The 27,951-nt window shown below is 41.4% G+C and overlaps 1 protein-coding gene across 1 annotated transcript; it reads right to left on the bottom strand.

The window, feature by feature from the left end:
* Nucleotides 1–117: 117 nt before the first annotated feature.
* Nucleotides 118–27,951, bottom strand: spock2 (SPARC (osteonectin), cwcv and kazal like domains proteoglycan 2). Its single transcript, XM_020097054.2, has 10 exons — nt 27,624–27,951; nt 13,243–13,288; nt 7,116–7,230; nt 6,636–6,741; nt 5,139–5,247; nt 4,465–4,599; nt 3,091–3,309; nt 2,639–2,701; nt 1,609–1,740; nt 118–1,100 (listed from the first exon to the last, which is right to left on the bottom strand). The coding sequence occupies exons 1-10, from the start codon at nt 27,810–27,812 to the stop codon at nt 955–957; spliced, it is 1,260 nt and encodes a 419-aa protein (XP_019952613.2). The 5' UTR covers nt 27,813–27,951; the 3' UTR covers nt 118–954.

Here is a 27,951-nt window from a genome sequence, read left to right as displayed (position 1 = left end):
ACAAAAATAAAATAGCTGTATGGTCTAAACGTGCTTGATATGTGCACACCATTTTTACACGATCATTTTTGTGCTAAAATCTGTCAGTAAATAAGAAAAAGAGCACGGATGCAGATGTATGGTGGCCTGCTGGACCACAAAGACCAGTTTATTTAATTTTTTTTTATTAAACACAATAATTGTTCCACATTATGATATGATGTACACTTGCCAACTGAGCAGTTTGTTCTGCTCGTCTTTCAAGGCATTGATAATGGGACTAATAGGTGACAATCTGTCTTCTGATACACACATTATATACAAGCTAAAGAGTGATGCGTGAGAAACTTCTCTTTAATAAGTCATGGATGAGACAGAGCACTACTGTCACATATGAGCCAAAGCGTATGACGTGTAAACAGTAAAGTCAAAAAGGTGCTTTTCTGTTTTCTAATGTGGCCTCTCTTCTCTTTGTCACTAATTTCCTGCCTTAAACCAGAAACTGGTTATGTAAATTGTAATAATCTGAAAAAAAAGACAAGAGGCCAATTTAGAATACTGAAACGCACTGGATCTTTATCCAATTTTTTACGCAACCACATGACAAGCACCTGCAGCTGCTTAGAGTCTCCAATATGCATCAGCTAAAACTGCTCAAAGATAGTTTAATAGACAAACAGAAGAAAACAAAGATTTACAAGTATGAGGGACAAAATTCAGACTCCAGACCCCAAAATTTCTAAATAGCAATATTTCCCCCTTCCCCTGCCCAGTTTAAGAACATCCTCTAACATTAAATACCCCCTTAACCTCCCATAACATATGCATATTCCCTCTCCCGACCCACGCAACCCTCATAAGCCAGTGTTGTTCAGAGTGTGAGACCTTCACCATGTCCATCTCTTTGCAGGATCTCCGTGCGAGTGTGTGTGTGTGTGTGTGTGTTTGGAACAATCAAGACGCCTGGTTGGCCCTTTACCAGATATATCCCCCATCATCCACCTCTCCCACTTCCCCCTCTTCCTCTTCAGTCTCCTCTGCAGTCTCCTCCACTCCTTTCTCCTCCTCATCCTCCCATCCGACGCCGCTGCCAAAGTCACCTGAATACGCCATTTCATCATCTGTGGAAAGACGGATGGACAACATGCGGGGCACGGGAGGATACAGGGAGATTGAATTATGCACTGTGGTCAGCATGTCTTCCTGAGAACTCTATTCCAATTAAAAATGCCGAAATCAATTTAAAAACACTGACTGCAGTAGCAAAAAGGGGGCATATGTTTGACTTTGTCTGGATTTTAATAGCTATTTCTAAGCCTTGCCAAGCGACCCATTTCTATCAGGCGCAGGTTCAGTCCAAGCAGTCCTCATTTATCTTGAAAGACTTTTCTCACAGCGACAAGCAGCGCTTTAGAATGCAAATGACTTCGGACACATGAATGTGGCACTGGTCCCTGCAGTGAGTTATGTTGCAGTGGGTCTCAGTCCTTCAACAGAAAGGCAGCCTTGTGCAAAATGCATGTGCAGAAGTGGGATGATCCACAGCAGACCATTTTTTTTTCTGCTACATCCAGCTTTCAGGTTCAATTATAACACTGTATACTGACAGCTGGAAGCTATTGGATTTACCGCAGTCTGGTTTCCCACGAATCCTAGTTCCGGCGACTTCTCCTCCGTTCTGGTCAACACACCAGCACTCTCCCCTGTCACACTGCTGCTTCCTGTAGTAGCCGTCTTCGTCGCAGCTAGGGATGAACCGGCCTGGCATTTGTACACACACACATACACAAACACACATACATAAATATGAGTCAGGTATGGTAAAGCGGCCCTGACCTTACATACTGTAACGGCTCCAAACCCCAGTGAAGGCAAAAGCAGATAAACACATACTGCATCATGCCTCATCACACATTGGCAGCCTGCCCGAGTGAAACTGTAATGCATGCGGCAGACAATTCCATATTCTATGAATACAAATATGTTCACGCAGCAAGACCGGGCTGAAGAAGTATTAAGTCAGCACAGTGCAGCATATTGGGGTGATGTGTGGGTGTGTTGTGGGATGGCTTTCTAATCATCACTGAATCAGGGAGGACGCCAGATGGGAAAGTTTTCGATTTCTGATCACTTGCACGAATATGAATGAAAGAATGTGTTTGAAGAGTGTAGAAGGCCAGGGAAACTGCACTGAGGCCAGTCCTAACCTTCATATTCTAAAGAGATGTGTGCAATGTGAAATACTTCAGACTTTATTCTCACATTAGGCTAAAAGAAGTTTAACACAAATGAGACAAAACAGAACTGTCCGTCCAGGCTTTCAAGGGAACATCTGAGCATTGCGCTGGCAGACATGCTCCCCAATCTCTGTGTCCTTGGAGAGTCCTGACTCAGAGCCCAGTCAGCCAGCCAAAATCTGCAGCTCGGACAGTCGTACAAACACACAACACCAAGTACACACACACATATTCACACGCTTACACATACATGTAAAACACACTGATGGCTGCTTTCCTAAGCTGTCTGTCAGCATCAAGTTCTAATCCATAAGCCTGATCAGGGCCTAATCCCCGCCTCCTGCTTGTCATCTGCTCCACGGAGCTCGCCAACCAAGAAAGGCTGACACAGATGAGTTGACGCTTTCTTGTCAGCTACCTACCAAACTTTCTCTTGCCGCCGTCGAGCACTTGGATCCTCTCGAGTTCAGACAGGCAGGGCGGCTCTGAAAAGTAAAAATAAAGGAATATCTGATGAAAACAAACAAAATTAAAAATTCTCCTGTGAGTAATGTAATGACACCAAAGAAACTGTACCCAGACCTAGTTTCTGCTCGGCTGTTTGGCTTACAGGCGCAATCTACAAGAGCTGTGGGAGAACCAGGCTGTCAACAATCAGCAGGAATGCTTTTAGAGCCTGGTAGTGACCATTTCACCCCATAGGGGAGTGTGAGGGTACGCAGGAAGACAAATAGTGAAAGACTATTGCACGACAGAGGTAGATACACCTCAGGGGCAGTTGAGCTCCTTTAAGTTTAAATGCATTTGCCAGGGGGAATATGTCAGCACACAGGCACATGATGGTGTGATGCATGTCCTCCCCCAGGGTACTCACTCTCCCTCCAGAAGCAGAGGCACCACTCGGCGGTGGAGACCTTGCCGTCCCTGTAGGAGTCACAGGAGTTGAAGAAGGGGCGGATGCAGACCTCGTACTTGTCCAGGTTGATGGCCGCCAGCTCGGCCTGGTCCAGGTACAAGTCGTTGTTGGTGTCCAGCTTGGAAAACATCCAGCCTATGGAGTCCTTACAGCTGGCTACCAGGCTCCTGTCCAGCACTGCAAACACACAGACAAACAAACATTAATTTTTCCATCAGGGGACGGCTGAACAAATGGAGAATGAAACCGTGCTCAGAAATATTTCCTGCTTTCAGTACTAAAGCCATTTATTTTATATAAGACATTTTGCACACTTAAATGTGGTTCTGAAGCTTTAAACTAAACAAAATGACTGTTCTTTAATTAAACACACCAATGCTTGTGTTAATATAACATTTTAACCAAATAAAAATAAAATCTTAATTTATGGGTTGAACAGGGCTCATAACTACCTTGTGTTTCAAACCGCTCTGAGCCGTGCAGGGGCAATGCTTATTTAGAGTCAACCATTTGGGACGTCTCTGCATCATGACATTTATATATATTTTAGAAAATGAGTACGCTCTAATTAAAGATGGGTGGTCCTCTGCTCCCAGCAACCACTTGCGAGTGAGGATCTGGAGGGCAGCACTCATTTTTAAATCTCTGCTGGAACTAAACCCTTAAACTGCTACATCGTGTTCCATTCATAGCCGTCCCTCATCCTCTCCTGCCCCTCCGCATACCTCCTGCTGCTTCAGCCCAGACTGTCTCACACAGGCACTCTTGTATGAAGTACAGCACTTCTCTCCTCTGTTTCAGCCAAAACTTGGGGGTGAAATCACACTTTAATCATATCAGATTTCAAATAAAAACAATTTCTCTCATGAAAACAGCATTAGAACGGAAAATGTGGCATCCGTACTATGTAAAAATGTTCCACTTCAGAATTTACACTTAGTTTTAGACTTGGTGCTTGTCAGCCACCAACTTGTGTCTGACTACATCCCGAGGCTTACTTCCTGTTGCCCTGAAGCACAGCATGCTCCAGTATGTGATGCAATGTTGCTTATTATATTTAAACACATGATATCCAGCAGGATCCTTGCAGTGAGAGCAAAAGAAAAGCATGAAGGTGGGAGCTGCACTATAGCAGAATCGTAATGTTGAATGTGCGAGGGATTTATTCTCCTTGTCTGGGATCGTTTTGCTTTAACAGTTGTATTGTGGCGGCAACAACTACTGTTTTCACCGAGGTCTGAGACCTAAGACTTGTTCGGACTATTTTTATTGTGTACTATCTGCATACACTGTAACTTCCTCTTAATGGGGTCAGGATTCTTTAGCTCTAACCTGATGTGGTGCTGACTGCGGTGGCTCTGGCCCCAGGCTTGCTGTTGTTGTTCTGCTTGGCGTTGCTCTGCAGTAGCTGGAACCAGTCCCTCAGACGCTCCCCGAGATCAGCCAGATCCTGACCGGTGCAGCTCTCTGTGGAGGCCGAAGAGACAGGAAGGTTATGATATTTCTTGCTTCAATTTTTGTGGTTGTGATGATTGTCATATATATTGTTCATGAGACCGAGATAAATAATAAAGTAGAATGGTATGCAGTAGATTCACTTAAATCAGGCTGCACTAAATTGCACACACTTCAGTAATCAGTCAGTATGATTGTTTTCATCAAGATCCTTGAATTATTTCCTGGGAAATCAGTGAAAATGTCAAAGAACACCCTGTACGTACAATTAATGGGTTCTTCCCTGACCCATACCACAACCTTCCACAGTTTTGTTGTGATCCGTGCTGTAGTTTTTGTGTAATATTTCTCATGAACAAACAAACTAACTAACCAGCAAACATACAAACAGGGGTGAAATCATAAACTCCTTGGTGGAGGTAATATGAAAATTAGTAAGCATTGCAGTTTTACTCCACAGTAATTACCAATGAATTATTTTCAAATATATTCTACAGGGTTATTTCTACATCTTTATTATATTGTAATGGTTGTTATGTGTCTGATCTTACCATATTTACTTTCGTTGGGCGTGGGGGCAGTGGTTGGACAAGGACACAGACCCGAACACTTCAGGGTGAGCTCCTTCCCTGTAAGACATGCCTGCTGCTCCAGCTTACACTGCAATACAAGCCCCCCCCCCACACACACAGGCGACATCAACAAAAGGAGACAAAAGGTGAAGTAAAATGAGTTATTGCTGCAACATAGATCAAATATTCATGAGGTGGCTGACTGTACGCCCTAATTCAGATCTGAGAATTGCTCCTGAATGCACTTTCTGACCTCTGCATGCACAGTCAAGAATAGCGATCCAAAAGACAGAGCATAAATCAATAAACGCATGGGATTGAGTCACCTCACACCCTCGATTGGTCCTGCTGAGGCTGTGGATTACGACTCTTTGTCTTTTTTTTTTCTCTCCTGAGTCTCTTCATGCTGCTCAGCTCTGAAGGTCTATACTGTTAATGACCAGTAGGTGTACAATATGCTAGCATGAATATAATAGAAAGTTAAGCAGTGAATGAATGTGCATATAGTTATGTATCCCCTTCCTTGCACACCTAGCGATTATTTCAACCTTTATTTTCTTCATTACACAAATAAAACTACAGAATTGGTTCTTAAATGTATGTTTTAAACTTGAACCTGCACTGATTTTATTTGCAGTTCTTGATACAGCTTTGTAAATGTAGGTCAAATCTTCACTCTCCTTCCTCAGCTCTGTTTTGCTCTCCATCAACTCCTGAGGGAAATCTCTGTTTGTTTTGCTCCTAAATGCTCCACCAGCTGGTTGCTGTGCCTTTGTTTGTGAGTAGTTCAGAGCTGGGCAGGTTGACAACAGTCTTTATTTGAAAGCAGCAGCCCTGCTCTGTGTGGAAACGCTGATGAGAGCAAAGAGGCCGAAGAAATAAAGAGAAACAAAAGATCTGAAAGACACGTAGTCATTTTATCTATTATTGAAATAAAAAGATTTTAAAAGCCAACGCACCGAGTCAGTCTCAGTCATGAACCAAACTCCCCAGAAGAATGGACACTGGAACAAATGTCAGTGTGATAATACCTCAAACGACAGAAACCATCTTTGAGAACATTTTTTAGCGTGCAACAAGCTGGCGATCAAGATGATTTTGCATACATAGCGAAGGCTTAAACCATCTACAACAGCCCTCCAATAAATCCTTTCTTCTAGAAGAAAGTAATGCTCGTTTTTGTGTGGATTTAACTTATTGGTCATTTTTGCAGCTGAAGGTTCATGTGCTGTTGAATTGTATTGAATTTTACTGGCAGATTTCTCTTCTATTCCATTTACCATTCACTGTGATAAAAAATGGTTAAGGCATAATATAACACTTCTTAGAATGATTATACAGAATAGAAGCTACAAACTATTGCTTCCTGAATAATCACGTTTTTTTTAAAATGCATTACTGACTTGAAACCACTGAAAGGAGATAAGCTGATTATTTGGAATTGATTCCCAGTCCTGTGTCTTTGTCTTAGTTTACCTTTGAGGCGTAGTTGTGCCCGTCTGATCCACACACAGGCCCGGTGGAGGAGATGGGACAGGGCTGACAGTTTCCATCAGGAGACCTGAGGGCGGGTTGCTTCAGTCTACAGAGAACACAAACAGTGAGTCCAGCTGAGACAGCTCTGGCTGTGCTAATTCAGAGCAGAGACACGGCAGCAGCATCAAGCTGAACATGAAGCAAACAGCCCTCGTCCACATTGTCTGAACATATTAGCTTATCATTAAATAACAGGCAGTCGTATTGCTCTGCACGATCCAACTTTATTATTAGCACTGAGGCTGACAGGGAGAAACATCCCAGACCAGCTCGAGCCACAGACTGTGTGCTTGGTTGTTTTGACCTCATGTTACCGTTACCGCATGAAGATTTTCTTAATGTGTGTGTTATGGGAGTTCCCCTGTACTTGCCTAGGGGCCACACACACACACACACACACACACACACACACACACTTACCTGTGCTCGAGTTTCTTGCGGTTGACGCACACAGCTCTTTGGTAGCCTTGGGCAATACACACCTTGTGCCGGCTGCACTTAACCTTTTGACAGGGGTCCTTGGTGGTGTCTACATCTGGGGGAAAAAAAGTGAGACATTTGCTATTGTATCTTTGCTTTTACTATTTCACTCATTCTCTGCCTGTCATGCTTCTGTTCGCTCCCAGTCTCAAATCCAGAATCTTTCCCCTCCATTTGTTCAGAATAACCTGAGAGTCAATGTAATGTTAGACTGGTTCAGAACTGTTGGTTGTGCACTAACCAATATTTATGCATAAGCATCTTGTGCTTTAAAGAAAGTAGAAAACCCTTTTAAAAAACACAACAGAAAGACATAAAAGGATGGAGAGTATTAGTACTTGTTTTGAGTTTTTGTAAAATTGTCTTTAGCTTAAAGTTTCAATGAAAAAGATGATTTGTGCTGGAACAGAGAAAGAAACAGCATTTCTCGCACCTCGCTGGCACGTTTACTTTTTTAAATATGATTAAACTTAAGGTGACCTGCAAAGACAAACATATCGTGCGATGTAGGCCTGTGTGGCTACCTCACTCCAACGTCATCCATCACACTCTGTGCTGCTGGCAGCTAAAGCCGTACCGTGTGTCAGCACCCAAACACACTCATATGTCACACCTGTCTGTTCCTAGCAGGCCTGCTGGAGTCTGACCTGGATGTCACACTATATTCTCTTCAACTCCCACAGCTTTTATTCACTTACACTATCAATCGGCACGGCGCACCTGAATATGGCTTATTCACAGATTACTGTTGCAAAGTCCCGTCTCTGTGACAGATGTGGTCGCGCATCATTCATTCATTCACCCCCCTGCTCTACTGTATCCTGTTTTTATGGCACTGTTATAATTTAGCAAGGAGGCTTAGGATCGCCTCTCTTGTCCTCTCCAGTGGCTGAATACATTAATGCTGCCGACATCACAGGATTATTGAGGCGAACCGACAGATATCTGATTTGAGAAGCAAATCCAAAACAACACACACCCCCCTGTCATCGCTGAGCTGGTTGTATAACTGACTGACTGACTGCTCTGCTGCTATGGAGAAACAGTGAGGCTTGGAGGCATTAATGCCCACATGCAGACTCCTCATCCATTTTGACTGTCAACAGTGGAGCCTTGTTCTCTGGTCGCCCAGTATCCTAGATAGTGTGGAGCATCTCCGTGAACAATATCTCTCTGTCCCTGCCTTGTGAGCGATTTCTCTCACTCGTCCTCTTTTGTCACTGCCTGCCTTTTTTGTTTGCAGGTTTGCCATTTCACCCCCATACAATCCTGAGACACTGACACACAGGATGAGGAAATCAAGGTAGTAATAGGCAGCACAGCAGGTGGGAAGGCAAGACTATGTAGCCTTTATTTCAGTCCACACGATGAAGATTCAACCAGTGGTAGCAGTGTAGCGTAGCAGTGTAGCGTAGCACTGGACGATACAGCCGAAAAAAGTGTTTAAATGACAAACTTGCTAAAAAGCCAATCATTCTACAAATCTGAGGTAACTCTTCTTTCTGCCGCACAATGCACAAGCAAAATATATCGATATATATTGAACCACTGTTATGTTGCTACTGATGACAATTATATTGTGACAGCTTTTGATGTTGTTTTATTGCCCAGCCGAAGCAGAATACGCACAGAGTAGATAATCCTGTCTTTCTAATGGCAAAACGTGTAAATAAATCTCGTTGTTAGCGAGCGGCTACAATGCTGGCGCGGTGTTGTGTTGTGAACACAGAAACATAAGGTGGCTGCCTGAGCCTCATGTTAATTTAACAGGCTTCCACAGATTAAAGCCGTGCCGGCGATGATGACGTTTCCATAGCAACAGGCGCTCTTGCAGTTCAATCTGGTGTTTCTGAGAACTCTCTCTCTCCCACTCAGCTTTCTGAAACCCCTGTTGTGCAATCATGTCCATCACTCTACCTTTCTTCCGTCTTTTGACATTCCTTTGTCTTCCCATTGTATCAGACATCTTCACTGTGTGTTCTCATTCTTTGTTCATTATTTCCTTCATCGCATCCACACTCTCTCCGTGTTCAACTCTGATTCACCCACCTACTTCCATTTTTACTTTTTTGTAACTCTCCTTTGGTATAAAACTAAAGCCTGCAGCAGCGAAACTCTCCTAATTAGACTCCCTGTGCCTTGGTTTGATCCAGTCCAGATTTGCATGAGGTTTATCTCTGCAGATTGGGGCCACATCCTCATTATGAACCCTATTATCTTATTTTTACACACTCAGACTCTAATATTGTCAGTGCTATCTCGTCTTCCAGGTAGCAGTCAGGACGAGAAAATCTCTGTTTGTCTCCAACTGTTAGTCCAAGCTTGAATCCCCACAGCCACAAGCAAAATGACCAAGAAAAGAGAAAAGGTCTTGAACTTGAATTATGCTGCATACAGAAACTGGAAACAAGGTATGTACAAGTGTCAAGACAAACAGTAAAAGCTGTTACTTCACACAGCTATTTGATTAATTTGGTTTTCTAAATATAGTAAGGTGAGCTGTTCCTTCCTGTATCTATGCTATACTAAACTAACCAGACAGTAGCTTTAGCTTCATGTTTAGCATACAGACATGACGAATGCTGAACTAGTTAATTAAAACAACAAGGACATAACTAAAATTCAAGCTACAAATATACAATGAGATTTATTTTGAAATGTAAGTTGTGAATGGTAAATGAAGGAGGTTCAGTTGCATGCGAGGCATGTCTTAAAAGTAGGGTCAGACCATATGGATTTTTGGGAGCCGATTATTACTGGCCCATCGATAAATAATTCAGGGACTAATGATTAGTTTTAGATGTTACAAGTCTTGAATGTGGGGTTTTGAGTTTGATAGAAGCAGCCCCATGTGGCTAGAGAAGAGAGAGCAGGGAGGGGTGGCACTGGGACATTGTTTGGAGTGTGAAGGTGAAAAGGGCAGCAGTGGTCCCTGGAGGATCGTAGTGGTTGTTTTTGGAGGTTGAGAGTTGTAGTCATCACAAGATGTGTGCAACTTGTACAAGAGAGCTTGAGGGACTCGTCTGGGGGAGAGTCTGCTTTGTTAGATTACTGTGGATTAACAACATGTTAGTGGAGAGGGTCTTACAGAGGGCAGGATTTTTCCAAGGGAAAATAAAAGATCTGCTCCATTGTCCATCTATGGCTGCAGATTTCAACAAGGTGTTCAATGGCAATTTACTGTGGGTGCATGTGTGGTCAGCCCAAGTACCAATATCTATCAAAAGTCTCTAGAGGTATTAAACTCGAGACCTTGTTGAGTGTGGACTCAGCATGTTTTCCTATCTTAGCGTCTGCCATTGATCTGAAACCATTGATTTGCCAGAAAGCATCCAATCACCATTCACCTGGCCTCTCTGGCTGAGATAAGATTCTAGGAAACTAAGATAGTGTTAAATGTGTATGTAAAAAAAAAAAAAGTCCTGTGAATGCAGAGCACAAACACGTGAGTTTCGCTGTGTTTGTGCATGTGTAAGAAGTGCATATACTCTGTTCTTACAAGTCTAAATTACAACTGTTCTCCTGCAGTGTTAAGTGTCTTAAGAGCAAGGTGATTCAAGCAGTTGCTGGATGATGAATTGACTGTAGAAATCCACAGCAAATTACCTTGACCTCTCTCTCACTGAGCGCAGTGCCAGCAGAAGTGGAGTCAGCCACTGCAGTGTCTGAATGCAAATTTCTACCTCTGTCTATTATTGGCGTTGGCTGTCTGCATGTCAGGAGTGTTGACAGTTCAAACGTTCTGTCTTACTCTGCGTGGTGGCTTGGCGGCTGGAGCTGCACGGCTGAGAGATGAGGCCTGCGGGCTCACCCAAACTCAGGTGTAAAGACATCACACTGATTTAGGGACGTCTCACGGGGACAAATCTCTTTTTCACTCCTTCGCTTTATTCAAAAAAGGAGGCAGATCAATGGGAGGGAGGTAGCACACTAGTGTTAAAATGAGAAAAAGGGAAATAGATAAATGAAGGGCTCTATGCTTTGTGAAATAGAGGTAGTGAAGTGCTATTCATCTGCTATCCTGAGGCAAGTCTATAAAACTTTGGTACAGTTTCAGAAAAGCTCAGAACACACGGCTGAACTCTACATTATAGAGATGCCACTTGTGACGGTCATCGATGTCAGTTAGGTTGACTCAGATTCTGTATTATTTCTGCTCTATTGTAGAACTAGAATCAAATCAGACATTTGTAGGAGTGTCAATGCTTGATCAAGGTTATGGAAGGAATTTGTCAATGGCATATAAATCATAAGTTAGGTATTAAGGCAAGTTATTAAAGTTTTCCAACTAAACTTGTTTAAGATTAGGAAAGGCGAGTGGGGAAAGTTCATGAAGAGGCCAATGCATCTACCACCTCAATCTCTACACCTCTATTTTCACCTCAAAGGGTTACTACTTAAGGCATTGACTAAGACAATGGAATTGAGTGTAACTCATGAAATGTAGAATGTCCAATAATGAGGTAACTCTGGAGGTTTTTGTAATAAATCGTCAATGTCAACTGACGTCGACCATCCCCTGCTGTGCTCTTTAAGTCCAAATTTTCCAGAGTTAGTGTTGAAAACAACTAGTTTCAGATCTGTAACAAAACGATTCCTCTTCAAAGATGAATAGAAATCAGACATTTTATAACCGTCTCCATTTTCATCTCATCATACTCTCTTATACTAATTAACTTGCCTTCTCCCACCAATCCACAATTTCCTCATCACCAAACTGCCGTAGAGTCGACAGGAATAGCGTTGATGTCATTTGCTTCACATTAAATCAATGTCTTATCCTCATCTCGTGCTTTTACTTCTATCTCACCCTGGCCTTTCATTTGAAACCATAATTAGTCATTTGTTAAGCTCTTGGAAATTGCACTAATGGACTCTGCCATTCAGCTGACTTCATTTAAGCTGCAAATCAAGCGACAATGTTTGAGAACACGACTCTGTGTCATGACTTAATCTTGTGGCAGCTCAATTAAGACCCGAGTCAAGGAGGGACGTCAGCGGTTCAGCCTCTCCACACGGTTCCTGCTCGAGAGCAGCAGACGAGGAGGAAAAGGAGGAATCAGAAGGAAGCAGTGATGGGTTGTTGAGCCAATCTTTAGCATCTCCTGGGGGAGGCACATTGGATCCACTCAGGCAGACAAAAACAGAGCGCTAACATCTTTCAACCTTTTTTCAGAGGAACCAAAACAAATGTACTCAGAGATTGCCTGACCCAGAGTACAAACATGGTTCGGTGCTGTCTAATATGATGAACTAACCCTCACCCTGACCATCTGGGAGGTACTGCAGTTCGAACACAGGCCATAGAATCTGACTCACTTTCACGCCCTCAGCATAAATTCCATGCAGTTTAAGAAGCTTTTTTAATATTTAGCTTTTATGAATTATGTTCATTGAATTATGTTGAATCTGTGATGAAACATTTCAATATTTTGAATCTGAAACCACTCTTTCATACAAAGCAGGGGAAATGCTATCATCGACAAAAGAAAATAAATCTTTTATTTCATAATTCTAAATAAAAACATTTTCCGCAACAGAATTTGTGCTTCATGTCCTGTCTCCTCCAGACGCCACCCCTCACCTTAATGTTCCGGAAATTTTCCCATTGTTGACCCAGATAATCTTCTGTTGCATTCTTTATATGTGAAAGGCAAACTCAGGATAATTGAGTTAATTTTGCAGCTATCTTCCATGATTTCATGTTTGATGTTTGATAGCTTTAGACTAATAGTATCTCAAGGCAACTTTCTCAATAGGAAAAAGTATTTTTCAAAAACAATCTTTTTTTCTTATAAATACTCCATTGGCCAATATAGCATGAACAGAAAAATTACTATCAGGTAGAAAGAATATCATTTGAACCAACTAAACTAATGCATTCTGTTGAGTAAAACTGGTTTACTCAACAGAATGCATGATAATCATTTCTTTTTTTTTTAAAGGCACAAACATAATTGCATATGTAGGTGTGACTGTAAAGTAGCGAAACCCAACAAAACACTTACATTAAATGACATTCATGGACTTATATAGTTACAAAGACATGAGATGGTGTGAGACTTACTGTCACTTGAGCCCTGATTTTCATCCCAAGTACGGACGTAATCATCCTGCAGAAACACAAAGAAAACAGTATTTTATTAGCGAGTACAGGATAATTCACACTGCAGGCCTGAGCACATTGTCGCTGATTTCAAAAAACATTAACACTGTCGTCTGCAGAGAAGAAGGGATGTTGTTTACATTATCCTTGCACGCTGATTATAATGTGTGCATTAGTCTTGCAGCATGACAATTAATTGAGTGAGTCACACACTGGAGATAGGCGAGTACTACTGTGGCTGATCTGTGTGGAAATGAGCCTAACAAATTTGCACCCGATGTCTATATTTGTGAGACATATGGCTTCTGGGGGTGAGCTGCCTTTTATGTCTTTTCTTACTTGATTACAACATTAATCGCTCTAATTAAAGTGGGCAACTTGAAGGAGATGATGTGAGAAAAAAAAATAAAAAAGAAGCGGGGAGGATGGATGGAGAAGAAGAGATAATGACACAAAAAGACAAGAGAATGTGTCATGAATGAAGAAGACATAATCATACAAAGGCAGCTGGAGAATTGTGGGAGAATAAAACGGAGAACTGACCTCTACCTCCTGGTGGAATGACGGCAAGAAAGAGAAAGAAGAGCCAATATTAGTGAGGAAGAGACATGTATATTTAGATACAGGGTTTTAAGATGCATTCTATGACACTGTAAAGCCACAAGAAAGCTGACTTTTTATGTTCATACTGAAGCATTTCTTAATAACCTTAAATATTCATGAGTTATTAAGACACAGTCACAGTGAAGGTAGAGACAAACATTCTTATGTCAGATTAACCAGCAGCTTGGTAATAAAAAGAAGAGAACACTACAAACGTCATCACAATTTCTTGAAATTTGGCAAGCAGATTTTCTGAGGATTACTTTTGTGTTACCTCACAATGCATTTTGCTATGTCTCACAAAACGTTTGCTTTTTCTCGTAATACATTTGCACAACTTCACAATACTGTCTTTAAATCCATCCTCTTCTATTCCTTCTGAGCAATATGTAGCTTATCTTCTACCACCGCAGCCCCACACTACGGATCAACTTACTGGATTTTACTTTGAACTAGGCATAAAGTACTGATATAATACTGCTGCTCACTAAAGCATGGTTATATCATTAGTGAAAGTAAACTTAAACTAAAAACTAAGGTCTATCTAGAAGAACGCAGAATGGTGATCTGCAGGATGCTGTTGGATTTATTATGGGAATGAGAAACTATTGCCAGATAATACAAAACTATTGCAAGGGAACATAAAAGCAGTTCTCGAAAAAAAAAAATCAGCATGACCCTTTGACAGCTCCGTTGATTGATGCATGGAAATAAAGAAAACAAAAATGAGAGAGAAAAAAACATGAAGCTTTGAAAGAAATCTTTATATTCTTATCGGATCCCATCATTAAGAAACTGATTCAGAAATTATGCAGAAGCTTTAATATTAAAGTAAGATCATCATACACTGATAGTACGGACCTTTCTGAGGAAATTTTTTATATTGAAACTGAAAATTCAAGATGGTGTGAGTGCATTAAGTTAAACACAAATCCGCCTGTGCTTCTCTAAATAAATAAGGGATCCCATAGGAGACAGTACAGATGCAAAGCCTTTTGAGCATATTTGCTGTCTGAACATGAGTCATTTCAAGATATTTACAATCGGCCAACCCTCCTTCTGCTCCTCCTTAGCGATGACTTACTCATCACCGTAAACATTTACTGTACGGTAAAGCGTGTGCCAAACAGCTCCCTGGAAGGCGATGAATCCTGACACAACACATGAAATAAACAGCCCTCATGAAAGCTGGGACCTTCTTCCTTGACCCTCACAGTTTTATTTCAGAGGTAAATATTTCCATCGCTTGCAAGCACTCCAAACACCAAAACGCTGAAATCTACCAAACTGCACTGGTGTTCTCATTCTCTGCTCACTGCCGCGTCAAGCACACTTCCCCTTCTCAGTGAAATAAAGATCACTCCCAATAAACTGGCATGCGCCTGGATTTTTGAACTCAACACTCCAGCTGGGCTTCATGAATGATTGTCAGACCGGCAGTTTAACCTTGTTGGGCCTAATGGAGTCATGTATTAGCAGGGTATAAGACCTCAAAGAGTTTATGACCTGGCCATTAATTTAACACCTCCCATGTCTCCTTTATTGATGCTCAGCTCCTGCATTATTTAGCAGCCTCTGTGTTTGCGTTTCTGCCAGAAACGATGAGGAGAGTGTCCTGCTGTGCTGACAGGACGGGAAATCATTATATTCATAAAAGAACGGTTGCAGAAAATGTATTCAGGGAAAATAAATTCTCCTGAGTGTATAATGAAATTGAGCATGAAACGCAGTGCGTGGCGACAAGTTGAGCACACAGCAGAGGAGTTGCATCACTCGAAAAAGATTTGTGGACCAAAGTCGTGATGAAAAGGCTTCTGGTTTATACACAAACGTGATTAAAGGAGGCTGGATGAGAGCTGGAAACGCTCGGCTGTACCCAGGAGCTCTGAGATTTACCTGATAACATCATCATATCAGAGCTCCTCTTGTTAAACACAACGGAGCAGCTTACCCTCTGCTTCAAACAACGCAGACTGTTTGCCTTGCTGCCGGGCTCCAATGTACTGATTGGCAGATCACAGTATCTCTTATATCTCTGTACCTGATGAGTCTCTTCACTGAAAAACTGGAGTCAACACCAGAGGAACAGCACATTGGCAATAAGATCTCTAAACTAGAATTACTGCCATGCACTGTGACCATGACCCTGTGACCTTGATCTTCGACCACTGAAATCTAAAGTAACATTTGTGCCACATTTCCTGATAAATCCTGTTCACAAGAACATGAGCACACTGCCAAAATGTAATCAGTTGTTTGAGTCCAAACAAACCTTTGTTTGTTTGCTGATTCCTTCAAGAGCTGTTGCGATCACAAGCTCAAAAATGTGACGGTCCCGGTGACCTTGACCATTGACCTTCGTGTACCAAAAGCCAATCAGTTCATTTCTTGAGTCCAAGTTAACATTTGTTCCAAATTTAAAGACATTTCTTTAGATATTGCGTTCACAAGGATTGAACGGAGGGACAGACAAAGATTGTGTTACTTGTGGGGATAGAAAAAGACGACCTAACAGGAAACCGGTAGAAATCAATGTAAGGTTCTATGCGTGTCTATCTGACAGGTTGTGTGTGTGACTGACGGATGTTCCTGTGTAAATGTCAGCTGTCATGTGCACTTAGTGTTCACTGTGGTTATCCTGAGGGGTTTGTTCATGTTGACAGCGGGAGGGCGTTGATGCCTCATCACTACCAAAGGACACAGTAATATCACTCTCATGTGGAGATCCGTGCAGGCTCATCTGCCGGATGAAGGTTCATATCTGACCTTTTCTTCACAATTATAGTTAATATCTGCCTTTAGTGAATTCATCCACCCATGCAGAACAGCACAGGTCTGCGATGTATGAGCAACATCTTGCATCAAAAACCACTAAGGGTCATAAAATTTACCACAGCATCTGACTTCAGCCCACACAGACCCCCAGTCTCTGATTTTCATGCATAAGTGTTCTTCTGGCCAAAACTTTTATATGCGTGAACCTTCAGAGCTGCTGCAAAGTAAACACAAGCATCAAGGGAGATCCCAGTCTGTAAATGTAAGCCAGTTCCTATCTTTTATTTTAAAAAGATGCCAAACAAGGTTATTTATGTTTGCCTGCTTCTTGATGAGAAACCAAACAGAGGTTCAGGTTTGATTGAACAAAAACAGTTGAGTGTGTAGTTTGAAACTCACTTTAAAATGCAGATCATGTAACATAATGGACAAATATCTAGATAAAATACATAACTGGTCCAGGCCCCTCAGAATAACACATTTCAGAATCAGTTTCATTAACTGAAAATACTGTATTGGTATTCCTTTGCTATGGTTTAGGTAGATTTAGGCACATTTTACATCAAAATTAACGAGTATACACAGGTTTTAACTGATAAACCTGCAAAAAAGGCGATTGACTCCTTTCCCATTGCCAGAAGAGAAGTTTACCCCTCTGTTGTCCCCCAATTAATTAAGTTCCACATCACAAATGCACTGGTGCAAAAATAAAGAATAATAATAGCAAAATAGCAAACTAGAGCCAATCAGAATCTGTGTCTACTGCAGTCATTTCATGCGGGACCTAATTGTATACAGTTCCATTGTCTTTTTGTCCTGGTAAGGACAATGTCCTGGTTTAGGTAAGAATGACTTTACCCACATTTACTCATATGGTTAAAAGAAACCAATGCTGACCACCCCACCCCCCTTCCTCTATCCAGACTTTCTGGCTCAATAACAAGTGAGGATCACTTCGGCCTCTAAAGGGCTTTGTCAGTTGAGTGTAAACATGTTTTTTGGTCCTCGCTGAAATAAATGATGCTGACGTGAGTGGTTTGGTAAGAAAGTCACCTGCTTTGCACAAATGAGTCTGAGCTCCACCGAAGGTCCAGCTTACTGTAATCTCTCCCTCCAGACTTTCACTGAGGCCAGGGCTGCAAGCCCAACACTTCTGCTGCTGAAGTCCCCTCTTTCATTCTCTGCCCACACCGAGAGGTCTTAAGGCAAATGCAAGAAGCCCTTTCAAGATGAAGGGGTCCATGTGCAATGTAAACTTCAGTTGACTGCTGCTGATACAGCTCTAGCAGCACTTCCTGTCATAGACTCTATATAAAGATGGTTGACATGACAGCTCCCAAAAGTAAAGCTTAGTCATCTTGATCACCCCGTTGGCTGGCTGCAGTAGAGGCCATCATCCCACCTCTGCCATGCTAGTGGATGGGACATGGACCAAACTATAAAGTCAAAAAACACATTGAATATAACTGTTTTCAGTCATTTAAGGTGGTTCTTATGACACCAATGTACTTTGTGTCCAGTTTGATTTTTAATTACTTATTTGATGCTATACAGTTGGGGTGAGCGGCTGCTCACCTCTGTCACAACCACAAAGACCCAAGCTCCAAACGATGTCAAAAGCACAATATCACAGTGCCCATATTGGCGGACATTTTGGCTTAACTTTTGTACAATGGGAGGAAGTAAAAAAGTGTTATCCATCTTTATATAGAGTCCATGACAACTTGATATGCTGGAGTTATTTGATACATTCACAAGTACGTAGTATTCACAGGGGAAGGTAACCCACTTTAACTATATGGCATAAATCCTAATTTAATTTGTGTAGTGTAAAAAAGAGTGCCTTCAGGATTCATGCAATGATGTTGTCATTTTACATTCATGATAATCTTGCTGTAGCACACTACTGAAAAAAATATGTGCTGGATACGGATGTAGCAGAAAAAATAACCCAAAAATCTGATGAAATAAAGCAAAAAAACGACATTGCCTCAAGGATTTCTTCAGCTGCGGTGCTACATGCAGCATCAAATCATTTTCTCCGACCTAGAGACTCGTATAAAGACCGTGTTGCTGCTCGCATCCTCTCAGCTTTAGTTTACAGATCACATGAGACACGCTTGAGATGAAACAACAACCCTCTCCACAACATTCTCATCCTGTAGGTTCTCCTCTTATCTTCACGCATGCTTCTGGCTTCAGGGCAGCAGAAGCAAGCCTCAGACTTCCCGTGTTCCTGCATGCACACACAGGAATCTGAGCAGATGCTAAAGGACTGCAGAGGCAGAAGAAGAGGCAGAGCATCAAACGCTGAGAGTCAAGTGCCGAGCTTATCTAAGAGAGAGAAGAGCGGGGTGGGTGAATAGAAGGTCAAGTAGGGGTTAGTACTTTTGGGGAGGAGATCAATGGATGAAAGGGGAAAGAGCTGTGGTTTTCAGACATGCACAGAACAGGATATTCTCCTGAAATTAACAAAAACTCTGTAGAATGTCCATGTGAGCGCATGTAATATTACTGAACGATAATATCTGGAGAATTCTCCAAGAGTGAGCGGGCGAGTTCTACAATCATCAATAAGAAATGCCAGACATGTAGAAAACACCAAAGATGTCAAATTGGAAACTGTGCAGATGCTGGTGTTGATATAATGTAGAAAACCTGTGATCTCTGCGTTATAATTTATATGATCTGCACCCTGCATGTTCCACCGATGGGTGCCACCCCTCGCCTGGACGCTTTGGAGGTGTTCCTGTTGTAAACGTGTTTGACTCTGACAATGTCTGGCTTTGTTCTTCATATGTGAAAGGCAAAGTAATGCTCGTATCCAAGGACAGCTTTAGCGAAAATAATTAAAACATATTTCTTCAACCCAAACTATGCCCATTCTCTGTTTTCCTTTGTCCATTTTTTCTCTTTTCCCAAGAGAAGCACTTGATTATATAACCTGTTAAGCCATCAGAAAATTATTCAAATAAAAAAAGATTTTGAGAAATGTGTTTCCTCTCTTCGTTTTCAGGTTATTGAAAATAGACATGTTCATGGGTTTAAACATAGACTTTGATTTGAATTCAGAATTATGACACTGACAGATTGCTGTGTTGATTTATCCTCATGTATCCTTTTTTGATGCATTGTGCTGTATCTAAACACCATTGATGTGCTTTCTGCACGGAACTATACTGACTTCATTTTCCATAAAAGCATATAAAGATATGCTCTTTTTTTATGTCATGTGCATTGAGACTTGAAGGACTAGCGGCTGCAAGCTTGGCTTCATTATTACAGAGCGGTGCTTTGTCTAATAATCCCCCAGTTCAAACACAGTAACAGAAACAAATGGATTTAGTTACAAAAAATGATAGAAGTAAGATAAATTAAAATCTTATACATTAGACTGAAACATTTTAAATGCTACACAGCTTTCTTCTCTTTCATATGGAATCACTGTATATTTTGTATGCATTTTGACACATGAATGAACTCAGCTTCATGCACTCAGCTTCTCCTCACTGGTTCATTCATGATTAATCTCTTTCACACCGAAGGCATATTAATTTACGTCTGCACTGAATTGTGCGACGCTCACGCTGTGACTTCTATGGATATTGTGCTTTATACATAATAATTCCCTGCCTTCTTCAAGCGAGGCTCTGATGCCATTTTTTCACACTCAAGTAGAGATGATTGATGTCTGAAAAACAAGAGAATGGGGAACAGATCAAATCCAAAGCCAGATTCAAAAAATGTTACTCGAGTATGTAAACTGTGAATTGCTTTTTCCTCTTCGCTACACACAGAAATACAGGACCAAAAAACCTGACTGTTTTCACTGAATCTGGCAGTAAAGTTGACACAGTGTTGATTTCATAGACATTCACTCCACCATCTCTCTCCATATTGCATGCCTATGAGCCCTTTGTGTTTTTGTGGTTGTGTTTCGGAGTTAAAATGCATGTAAAAAAAAAAAAATGAGTGAAAAAATAATTTCCCCTTGAGGGATTAATAAAGTATCTATTCTCTTCATTCTTACTTCGTTATAGAGCTCTACACACACACCCACACACAGAGATACAGCCATAAAAAAATTAAATAAAATAGAAAATCACACTTAGTCCAAAAAGTCTCAGTGCACCCATGCCAACCCTGTACTCACTATCTATAAATAAAATCAGCCCTGGTGCCTCTCAGGGCCCCGCAGGAAATGAGAAAACAGTCTGCAACCCTTGAGAATCTGGTACAAACAGCCAGAACCTTTACACTTCAGTTAAAATACCAAACTCTCCCGGATAAAAAAAAAAAAAACAGACCTGTAACAACAACGGAAAATCAATGACTTTTCCTTGGTAGTGGCCACAAGAAGGATTAGATGAGTTGAGACAGGGGACTCTACAACAATGTAATCGAATAAGAGAATCACAACCAGTTCAGAAGCCGTGGAGGGAAACCTGTCTCTTTTTTCTGTTGCATAAGACCAATCATCTCACTACTCACATCTAATGCTGCAAAGATTTCTTCAAATAGATTCCAACGTTTTCTCACATCATTCATTTATGGATTTATGGGTGTTTTGCCCAGTGGCTGTATCTAAACATAACATGACCAAAGCATCTTCATCGCTACCCGGTGGCTGGCTGCAGTATAGATCATAGATCCTGCCCTCTCCATGTTAACAGTTGTGATATGGACAAAAGTATTTTTGTCAAATAACAGGCCAAATAAAAAAAATTTCATAGATGGTTTGCGTCATTTTAAGTGTGCATGATTCTGGTAGGGTTGAATTTAAAGTTATTTGATGTTATAAAAATGAGGTGAAATATCATGTTTTGGTATTGACTTGCTATTGTTGCTTGATCAGCTCCATGTGGACTGGAGGAGCCGGAGATCAAACCACTGACATTCAAGATAGTGGATGACCCGCTTTACCTCCTGAGCCAGTACTTCTTTTCTGACATGGCAATATAAAGTTTACAATGACAGCAAAGATTCAAGATCAAAATTGGATGTGTCATAAACTTTGAAACAATGGATGCTTGATTTCAGACATAACTAAACAAACACAGGCTGCTCAGTTCCGGGTCTGTGTGTAGTTCATTAATTAACTTACAGTAATTTGAAATACTCCTGGCCTTGAAAGGAATAAAACATGAAGCTATTCCTGAAGGTATAGTAAACTGTCAGAGTTGAGGTGTGCAGGTGGAACCAAAACTGCAGAAGCAAAGTTCAGTGGCAAAACAAAAGTGTAATTTAATAAAAGGGAAAGGTACTTACAAAAATAAAGTCCACAAGAGAACAATGTGACAGGAGCTAAAGGAGACACGACGAACGCAGACAAACGAAAAAGACTCCTACACACGAGGGAGGTAGGTTGACTGAACACGTGAGCAACAGGTGGCGTCCATCACAAGGGCCGGAAATAGGACATAGACAGGAAGTGAAGCCAGAGACACAGGAGGAGTAAAAACTTCAAAATAAAACAGGAAACTGAGAACTCAGGGGAAAACAACCAAACACAAGCAAAATGTCCACAAAGAAAAGTGTCCAACAAAAAACAAAAACTCTCCATCTCAGAGTCCAGAGTCATGACAGTAAACGAGTTAGCCTGACTTTCTCATGGTTACAGCTACAGACAAACAAAGACTATTCTTTTATTATTCCATTAAAGAATAGTCTATTCTAGAGACTATTCTTGACATAACATCATCGTGTCTAGTTGATCAGCTATGAGCGTACAATGAATTATCTGACTGACTAGGAGATCTTCTTGGTCAACACTTTCTTTCCAGAACTCCATACACTGTGGGGTTTGGGTTTGTATATCTGTATTTATACGCATTTCATTCTGAGTTAGCTACAGCCATTTTCTCAACAACCTCACTCTCAGGCTCTCATGGCTTAAACATCTGGATTTATATTCAACCACTTCATTCTGAAATTCATCCTCTTGTATCAGCGGCTGTACTCAGAGGAGCTGATCTCACACAGGTGGTGACTCACTCTGGCTTAAACCCAAAGGTAATAAGACTTTGAATTATTGTTAGTTTTAAAAGGGGGGAAAAGGGTTTGATTAATTGAACTTCTCTTGCATAATTTCAAAGGTCATCTACGGTTTTATAATAATTTAAGAGGTGTAAGAGAGTTGCTTTTAAATATGACTCTTTAATTGTCCTGTTTTACATCTGGATTCATATCAGCAAACGTCATGATGCATAACTGTTTGCAGTATTTTAAAGCTTTTACTGTAGCTTATGTCTGGGCTGTTTACTGTGTTGTAACCACAGCAGGACATTGGATGTATCCCACAAAGATCTAATAACAGACAGATTCCTGAATGTAAGGGGATTTTGCAGCGAGCAACCTATTTGGCAAACAGACTCCCAGGTGTAGCCAACACAGAAGCAGGTCATTCGAAGAAGTCAGGCGTGTGAAATGCTTGCAGGGGTTTCTGGCATCTGCAAAGCGGAGTGTTGTCAAAAGAATGCCTCAAAGAGTCCAGTCGTCTTCTGCAGCTATTATTCTGGGTGAAAATACTTTATCTAGTTTTATACCCAATTGCACCTGCAGCGAAAATTGATATTTATCACTTTTCATCGCTACACTTATCAGATCGTCTCCCTGTCTCTCCCGCAGCACCTGTGCCCTTCAGCTGTGGCTATTGTACTGTAGTGGGAAGCAGCTGTAGTCGTGCCAGCGAGGTACGATGAATGGCTGTTTCTTTTTTTCTTTTTTTCTCACCTTCTACTCAATTACAGCCCACCTAAGCTTTTGGTAGCCATCCAAGACACCCCACGGCACACCAGTAATGCGTTCAAATCCTGACCGACCAGACTGAAGCTCTGAGAAGTGTCCGTGGTGATTGAGAACCACTCCATCTGCATTGCCAACCGACTTCTAGGCAGTTGCGGCCGATGAGGACGACTTACGTCAGAACAAAGTATGATGGGATAGACTAATGGATTTCTGATTAGCTGTTATCATCGCTCATAGCATTAATGCATCAATAGCAGTCTATTCTAATATCAGAGAGCATGGAGGCAGTCGAAGGTTTCGATATATACGAAAGCCAGACTGCGCGCAAGACTGCAGATGATAATTTACTGAATGGATAGTCTGTAATGGAGTATTTGGCTCCAGTGTTGCAGATGCCATTATCCACAATTATGTTTCCTATATTAGTGAAAGGATAAAAAGGAGCAGTGACAGTGTTGAAATTCTGCTGGAGTTTAGCCAGTTTAGGAGAATGAGAAAATCAGCTAAAGGTCAACCAGGTAAACATCCGATTAAATGTTCTATAAAAAACAACCAGGGTTGTGCAGGAGAAACACATCACATCATAATAACATCTGCCAGAACTTGCAGCAAGTCCTGTCATCAGTCTACATATTTAATCCACTGGCATCGACGAGGGATGGGATGTGATGTTTTTTCTTTGTGCTGGCACCAAGTGTTTTCTGCTCATTAAACATTAAGTGGTTGGATAACGGGTGCAGGCAGGATTGGTACTGGGTGGTCCAGAGCTGCATGAGTGCGCACGTATGTGTGTTTTTTAAGATAAAGAGTCACTAGGCACGGACAGAGCAAAGAGAAATAATGAAATAAAAACCTAAAATCTTAAATTCTGACCCCTTCCTGTGATGAATACTGACATTAAACATCCCCCTCCTGGGAGAACTTATATAAACATGCCCCAATCCTCAGCTCATATCTGAGTTTGTATAAAATCAACATGAATTAAACATTGAACCACGGCTCGAGGATTCCATGGACCGAGCAGTTTTTACAAGGGAAGTTGAGCAAAAAAAATAGAATTTACTGTTGATTAAATTTTATTAGACACAGCAGATTGGATCTGATATGCATAACGTCCCTGGTCTCCAGCCATTTAGGGTAATTTCATACTGAAATGAAGATAGACTTTAGTGATGAGGTGAGCCCCGTTGACATCTAATTGTCCCTATGACGAGTCTGTGAATTTCTCTGAGCTGAGCTAAATTTCTTTAAGTATCTGTTCTTAAAAATGAGAATGAGTATACGAGATGTATTTTTAGAATCCTATAGATGCAATTATTTCTAGCTGCTTGCATGTCTCCATATTGAACCAGCTATTAGAGCTCTATTTCTATTTAAACCTCCATGTTAATGGTTCCTTAACAGTAAAGAACTTTCCACTTTTAACTAAAGCAACTCTGTGTTCAGTTTCCATGACTGCCCTGCCTCGTCCAGCAGAATTATTTATTTATATACCCTGCATCTGCTGCATTAGTGGAATGAAATGTTGAGTGCACCTGTCAGATTAAAGGATTGAAGGTATCCCATTCTGTTATTTGTTGCCTGTAACTGTTAAATCTAATCGTCTCCCTGAAATAGATTGAAGTGTGGGAGCCATTTTTGTTGGGAGTGAGGGAGACTCTTATCCTGAATCTGCTTTTTACATTTCGTAAGAGAATAAATATGAAATATTTACAGTGTTTGTTCTGCCGCTTGTGTGTGTGTGTGTGTGTGTGTGTGTGTTTGAGGGCTTACGTGTGTGTTTGAGCTCATCTTTCATGTTTCGCAGCTTTGAATATTGCTTTCCAGTGTTGAATTAATATTCAACATTCAGCTCTCTGAGGACTGTGCACATCAACATCAATTTGTGTAATCTGAATACCTATAAGTGTGTCATTGGCAGCCCTTAATACATCAACTGACAAATTCCCAGAGACTGAACCCTTTTTTTTCTATAGCTCAAAGACCAACATGAAACAGCACCAATTAAATGTTCATTATATTCAATATTCAGCAGCTCTCATTAAGAATCATCAAGAAAGTACTAGCTGCTGCACAAATTATATTTTAGTGGAAGACGTCTAGGGTCTTAATGATATTAAAAATCTTAATAAAGGATGTTTCCACTCATTCCTCCGCCCCCTGAAGCGGGACTGGTGAGGGGGATAGAGTCGTGTAACTCCCAACGGTACAGGCTCCATTTCAACACCATAACAAACAGACTGCTGTTGCTACGGCAGCAAGCTGGAATCAAAGCTGTTTCTATCTGCGATTCCCCCGGGAGGTTCAGTGGTTCACTTCTCTGATGTTTCTGCTGTCATCATCATCATCACCAGAGACATAAATACTTCTGCCCTCTAATGCACTTGCAAATGAGTACACACACGCACTGGGTTGTGCACCTGTCCTTTGCATTGACTTCCATTCATTGTTGACAGCCTTACCAAAACCTTACACCTAACCATGACCATGTCTAACCCTAACCTCAACCTAACCACAAGTAATATCTTACCACTAACCTTGACCAGGACCTCAGAACACACACACACACATCTTGCACAAATATAGACATAATCATGCATGTAAGCATGCACACATGAGCTGTACACACACACACACCCACACACACACACACACACACATACACACACACACACACACACAACGCACATTAAGTAAATGACTCCTGGGAATAATGATCATGAAAGAGATGTGCAACCGCTCAGCAGCTTTGATGTTAAACTGAGAAAAAAGGGGAAAATAGAGCAAGTGACATCATACTGGATAGCAAACCCTTAAATGCTGTAGAGAAGAAGAAGAAGGAAGAAGAAGAAGAAGAAAAAGAAGAAGATTTCCCTGCACCAATTCTATCTGGGGATGCTCTAAATACTCCAGGTGTTTATGTTTTGAACATCCTCATGTGCTGCATAGAGAGTGAAGGTCCTTCTCTAACCAATCAAACTAATCTGCACCCAGGAGGCCAATTTTTCACAATGATCCACCTCTTTATCAGGGACGCCCTCAGCTCATTATTTACAGAGGTGTATGATTTTTCTGAAGAAAGGCTCACGGTCTCCTCCTGCATCGCTCTCATACAGACGCTCCAGCCAACTGCTCACATTTCAAATCCAATAATGAAACCTATCACGTGCTGCAGTGATCAACCTGGATCAATTAAAACCCAATTAACAGGAGTCATATGGAACATAATCCAACTGCACTATTGTCCAAATCCTGTTGGGATCATTTCTAATCATTTCACAGAGCTGGAGGCAAAACTACCTCTATACATACAGCAATACATCACTGTGCATACATACACACAAACATGCCCCGCAGGCTTTCATCAATCTCTGCAGCCCAGTTTAGTTTGTTCAGTAGGTGAATATGTGCATCAATCAATCAGCCAGCCCTTGCTCTAATTGCTTAATTCTCTTGTTTGTGAAATCTCCAGGGACGCATCTGGGAAAGCACATCTGAGGTAAGCCATATTTGGGTCAGTATGATGGAAGAGGTGCTCCTGCTGTGAAGCAGAGGCTAAAACATTAATTGCTTATTATTAACAAAGGGCTAAAAGTGGGAAGAGAAACAGCCTATGGATTGTGTTAGAGCTTTATTTTGAGTTTGAGGTCCAGGAGGTCAGCCCCTGTAGTAGCTACACATTTCATTCATATATAGACTGTTTGGATTAATTCTTAGAGGGAAATAAAACTAGGTAAACATGAACATTTGTGGAGATGACACATATACAAAATAAAAAAGATTGAAAGGCTATATGAACACAATCCTTCTATACTTTAAATATGTTTTTGGGCCTTCCTTAATCTACATATTAATATATATATTTTAAGATTTTAATCCTATTTCACAGTTTCCTTTGTCTAAACTTTACTGTTGATTCAATACACTCGGTTGCTCATATCTTATTCATTGTACCACCACTACTTATTGTATTTTCATTTTCTTATTTCTATTGTTTTGTGTGCTTGTACATATCCAGTGTGTGTGTGTGTGCAAATGTTTCAACAGCAGCAGCACTAACTTGTGTTGTGTGGTGTAACTATGTTTTACTAAATGATCGTGCATGTGCGTGTCCCCGCATCAGCAGCGCATCTTGTACCGCATTATACTGAACATCTCTCCATCATCATCATAACCATCAGCAGCAGCAGCAGCAGCAGCAGCAGCGGTGGACTTACGTCTCTGAAGCGGTTCCAGTGCTTGAGCTTGCGGCTGTACTGTGAAATGGTGGACAGCCACTGCTCATCCTCCATGAAATTCCCCGTCTTGTCCGCCTCCTTCACGCTCCTCACGTCCGTCTGGAAGCTGGACCCGGCGAGCAGCGCCAGCGGGACGAGAAGGCACACGACGTCCGTAATGTCCACCATGGTCGCGGATAATTAAAAAACCCCAACAACAACCACACACACACCTTCACACAAACACCGGCTGTAGGCTTTTCCTCTTCTGAGAGGATGGAGGAGGAGGATGCTGATGCTGAGGCTGAAAGTACCAACTGATCACCTT

Source organism: Paralichthys olivaceus, chromosome 14 (genome assembly GCF_024713975.1).
Source record: "Paralichthys olivaceus isolate ysfri-2021 chromosome 14, ASM2471397v2, whole genome shotgun sequence".
Classification (NCBI taxonomy): Eukaryota; Metazoa; Chordata; class Actinopteri; order Pleuronectiformes; family Paralichthyidae; genus Paralichthys; species Paralichthys olivaceus.
Note: the sequence above shows the minus strand (reverse complement) of the source record. Positions and strands in the feature narration are given on the sequence as shown.

What these genes read in the sequence shown, in the direction of transcription:
- spock2 (XM_020097054.2), bottom strand. Translation starts at nt 27,812, where the DNA reads ATGGTGGACATTACGGACGTCGTGTGCCTTCTCGTCCCGCTGGCGCTG. An exon ending in CGCAGTCAGCACCACATCAG is followed by an intron (nt 3,310 to 4,464) that starts GTTAGAGCTAAA and finishes GTGTGTTTGCAG; the next exon opens with TGCTGGACAGGAGCCTGGTA. An exon ending in CCTCTGCTTCTGGAGGGAGA is followed by an intron (nt 2,702 to 3,090) that starts GTGAGTACCCTG and finishes TTTACTTTTCAG; the next exon opens with AGCCGCCCTGCCTGTCTGAA.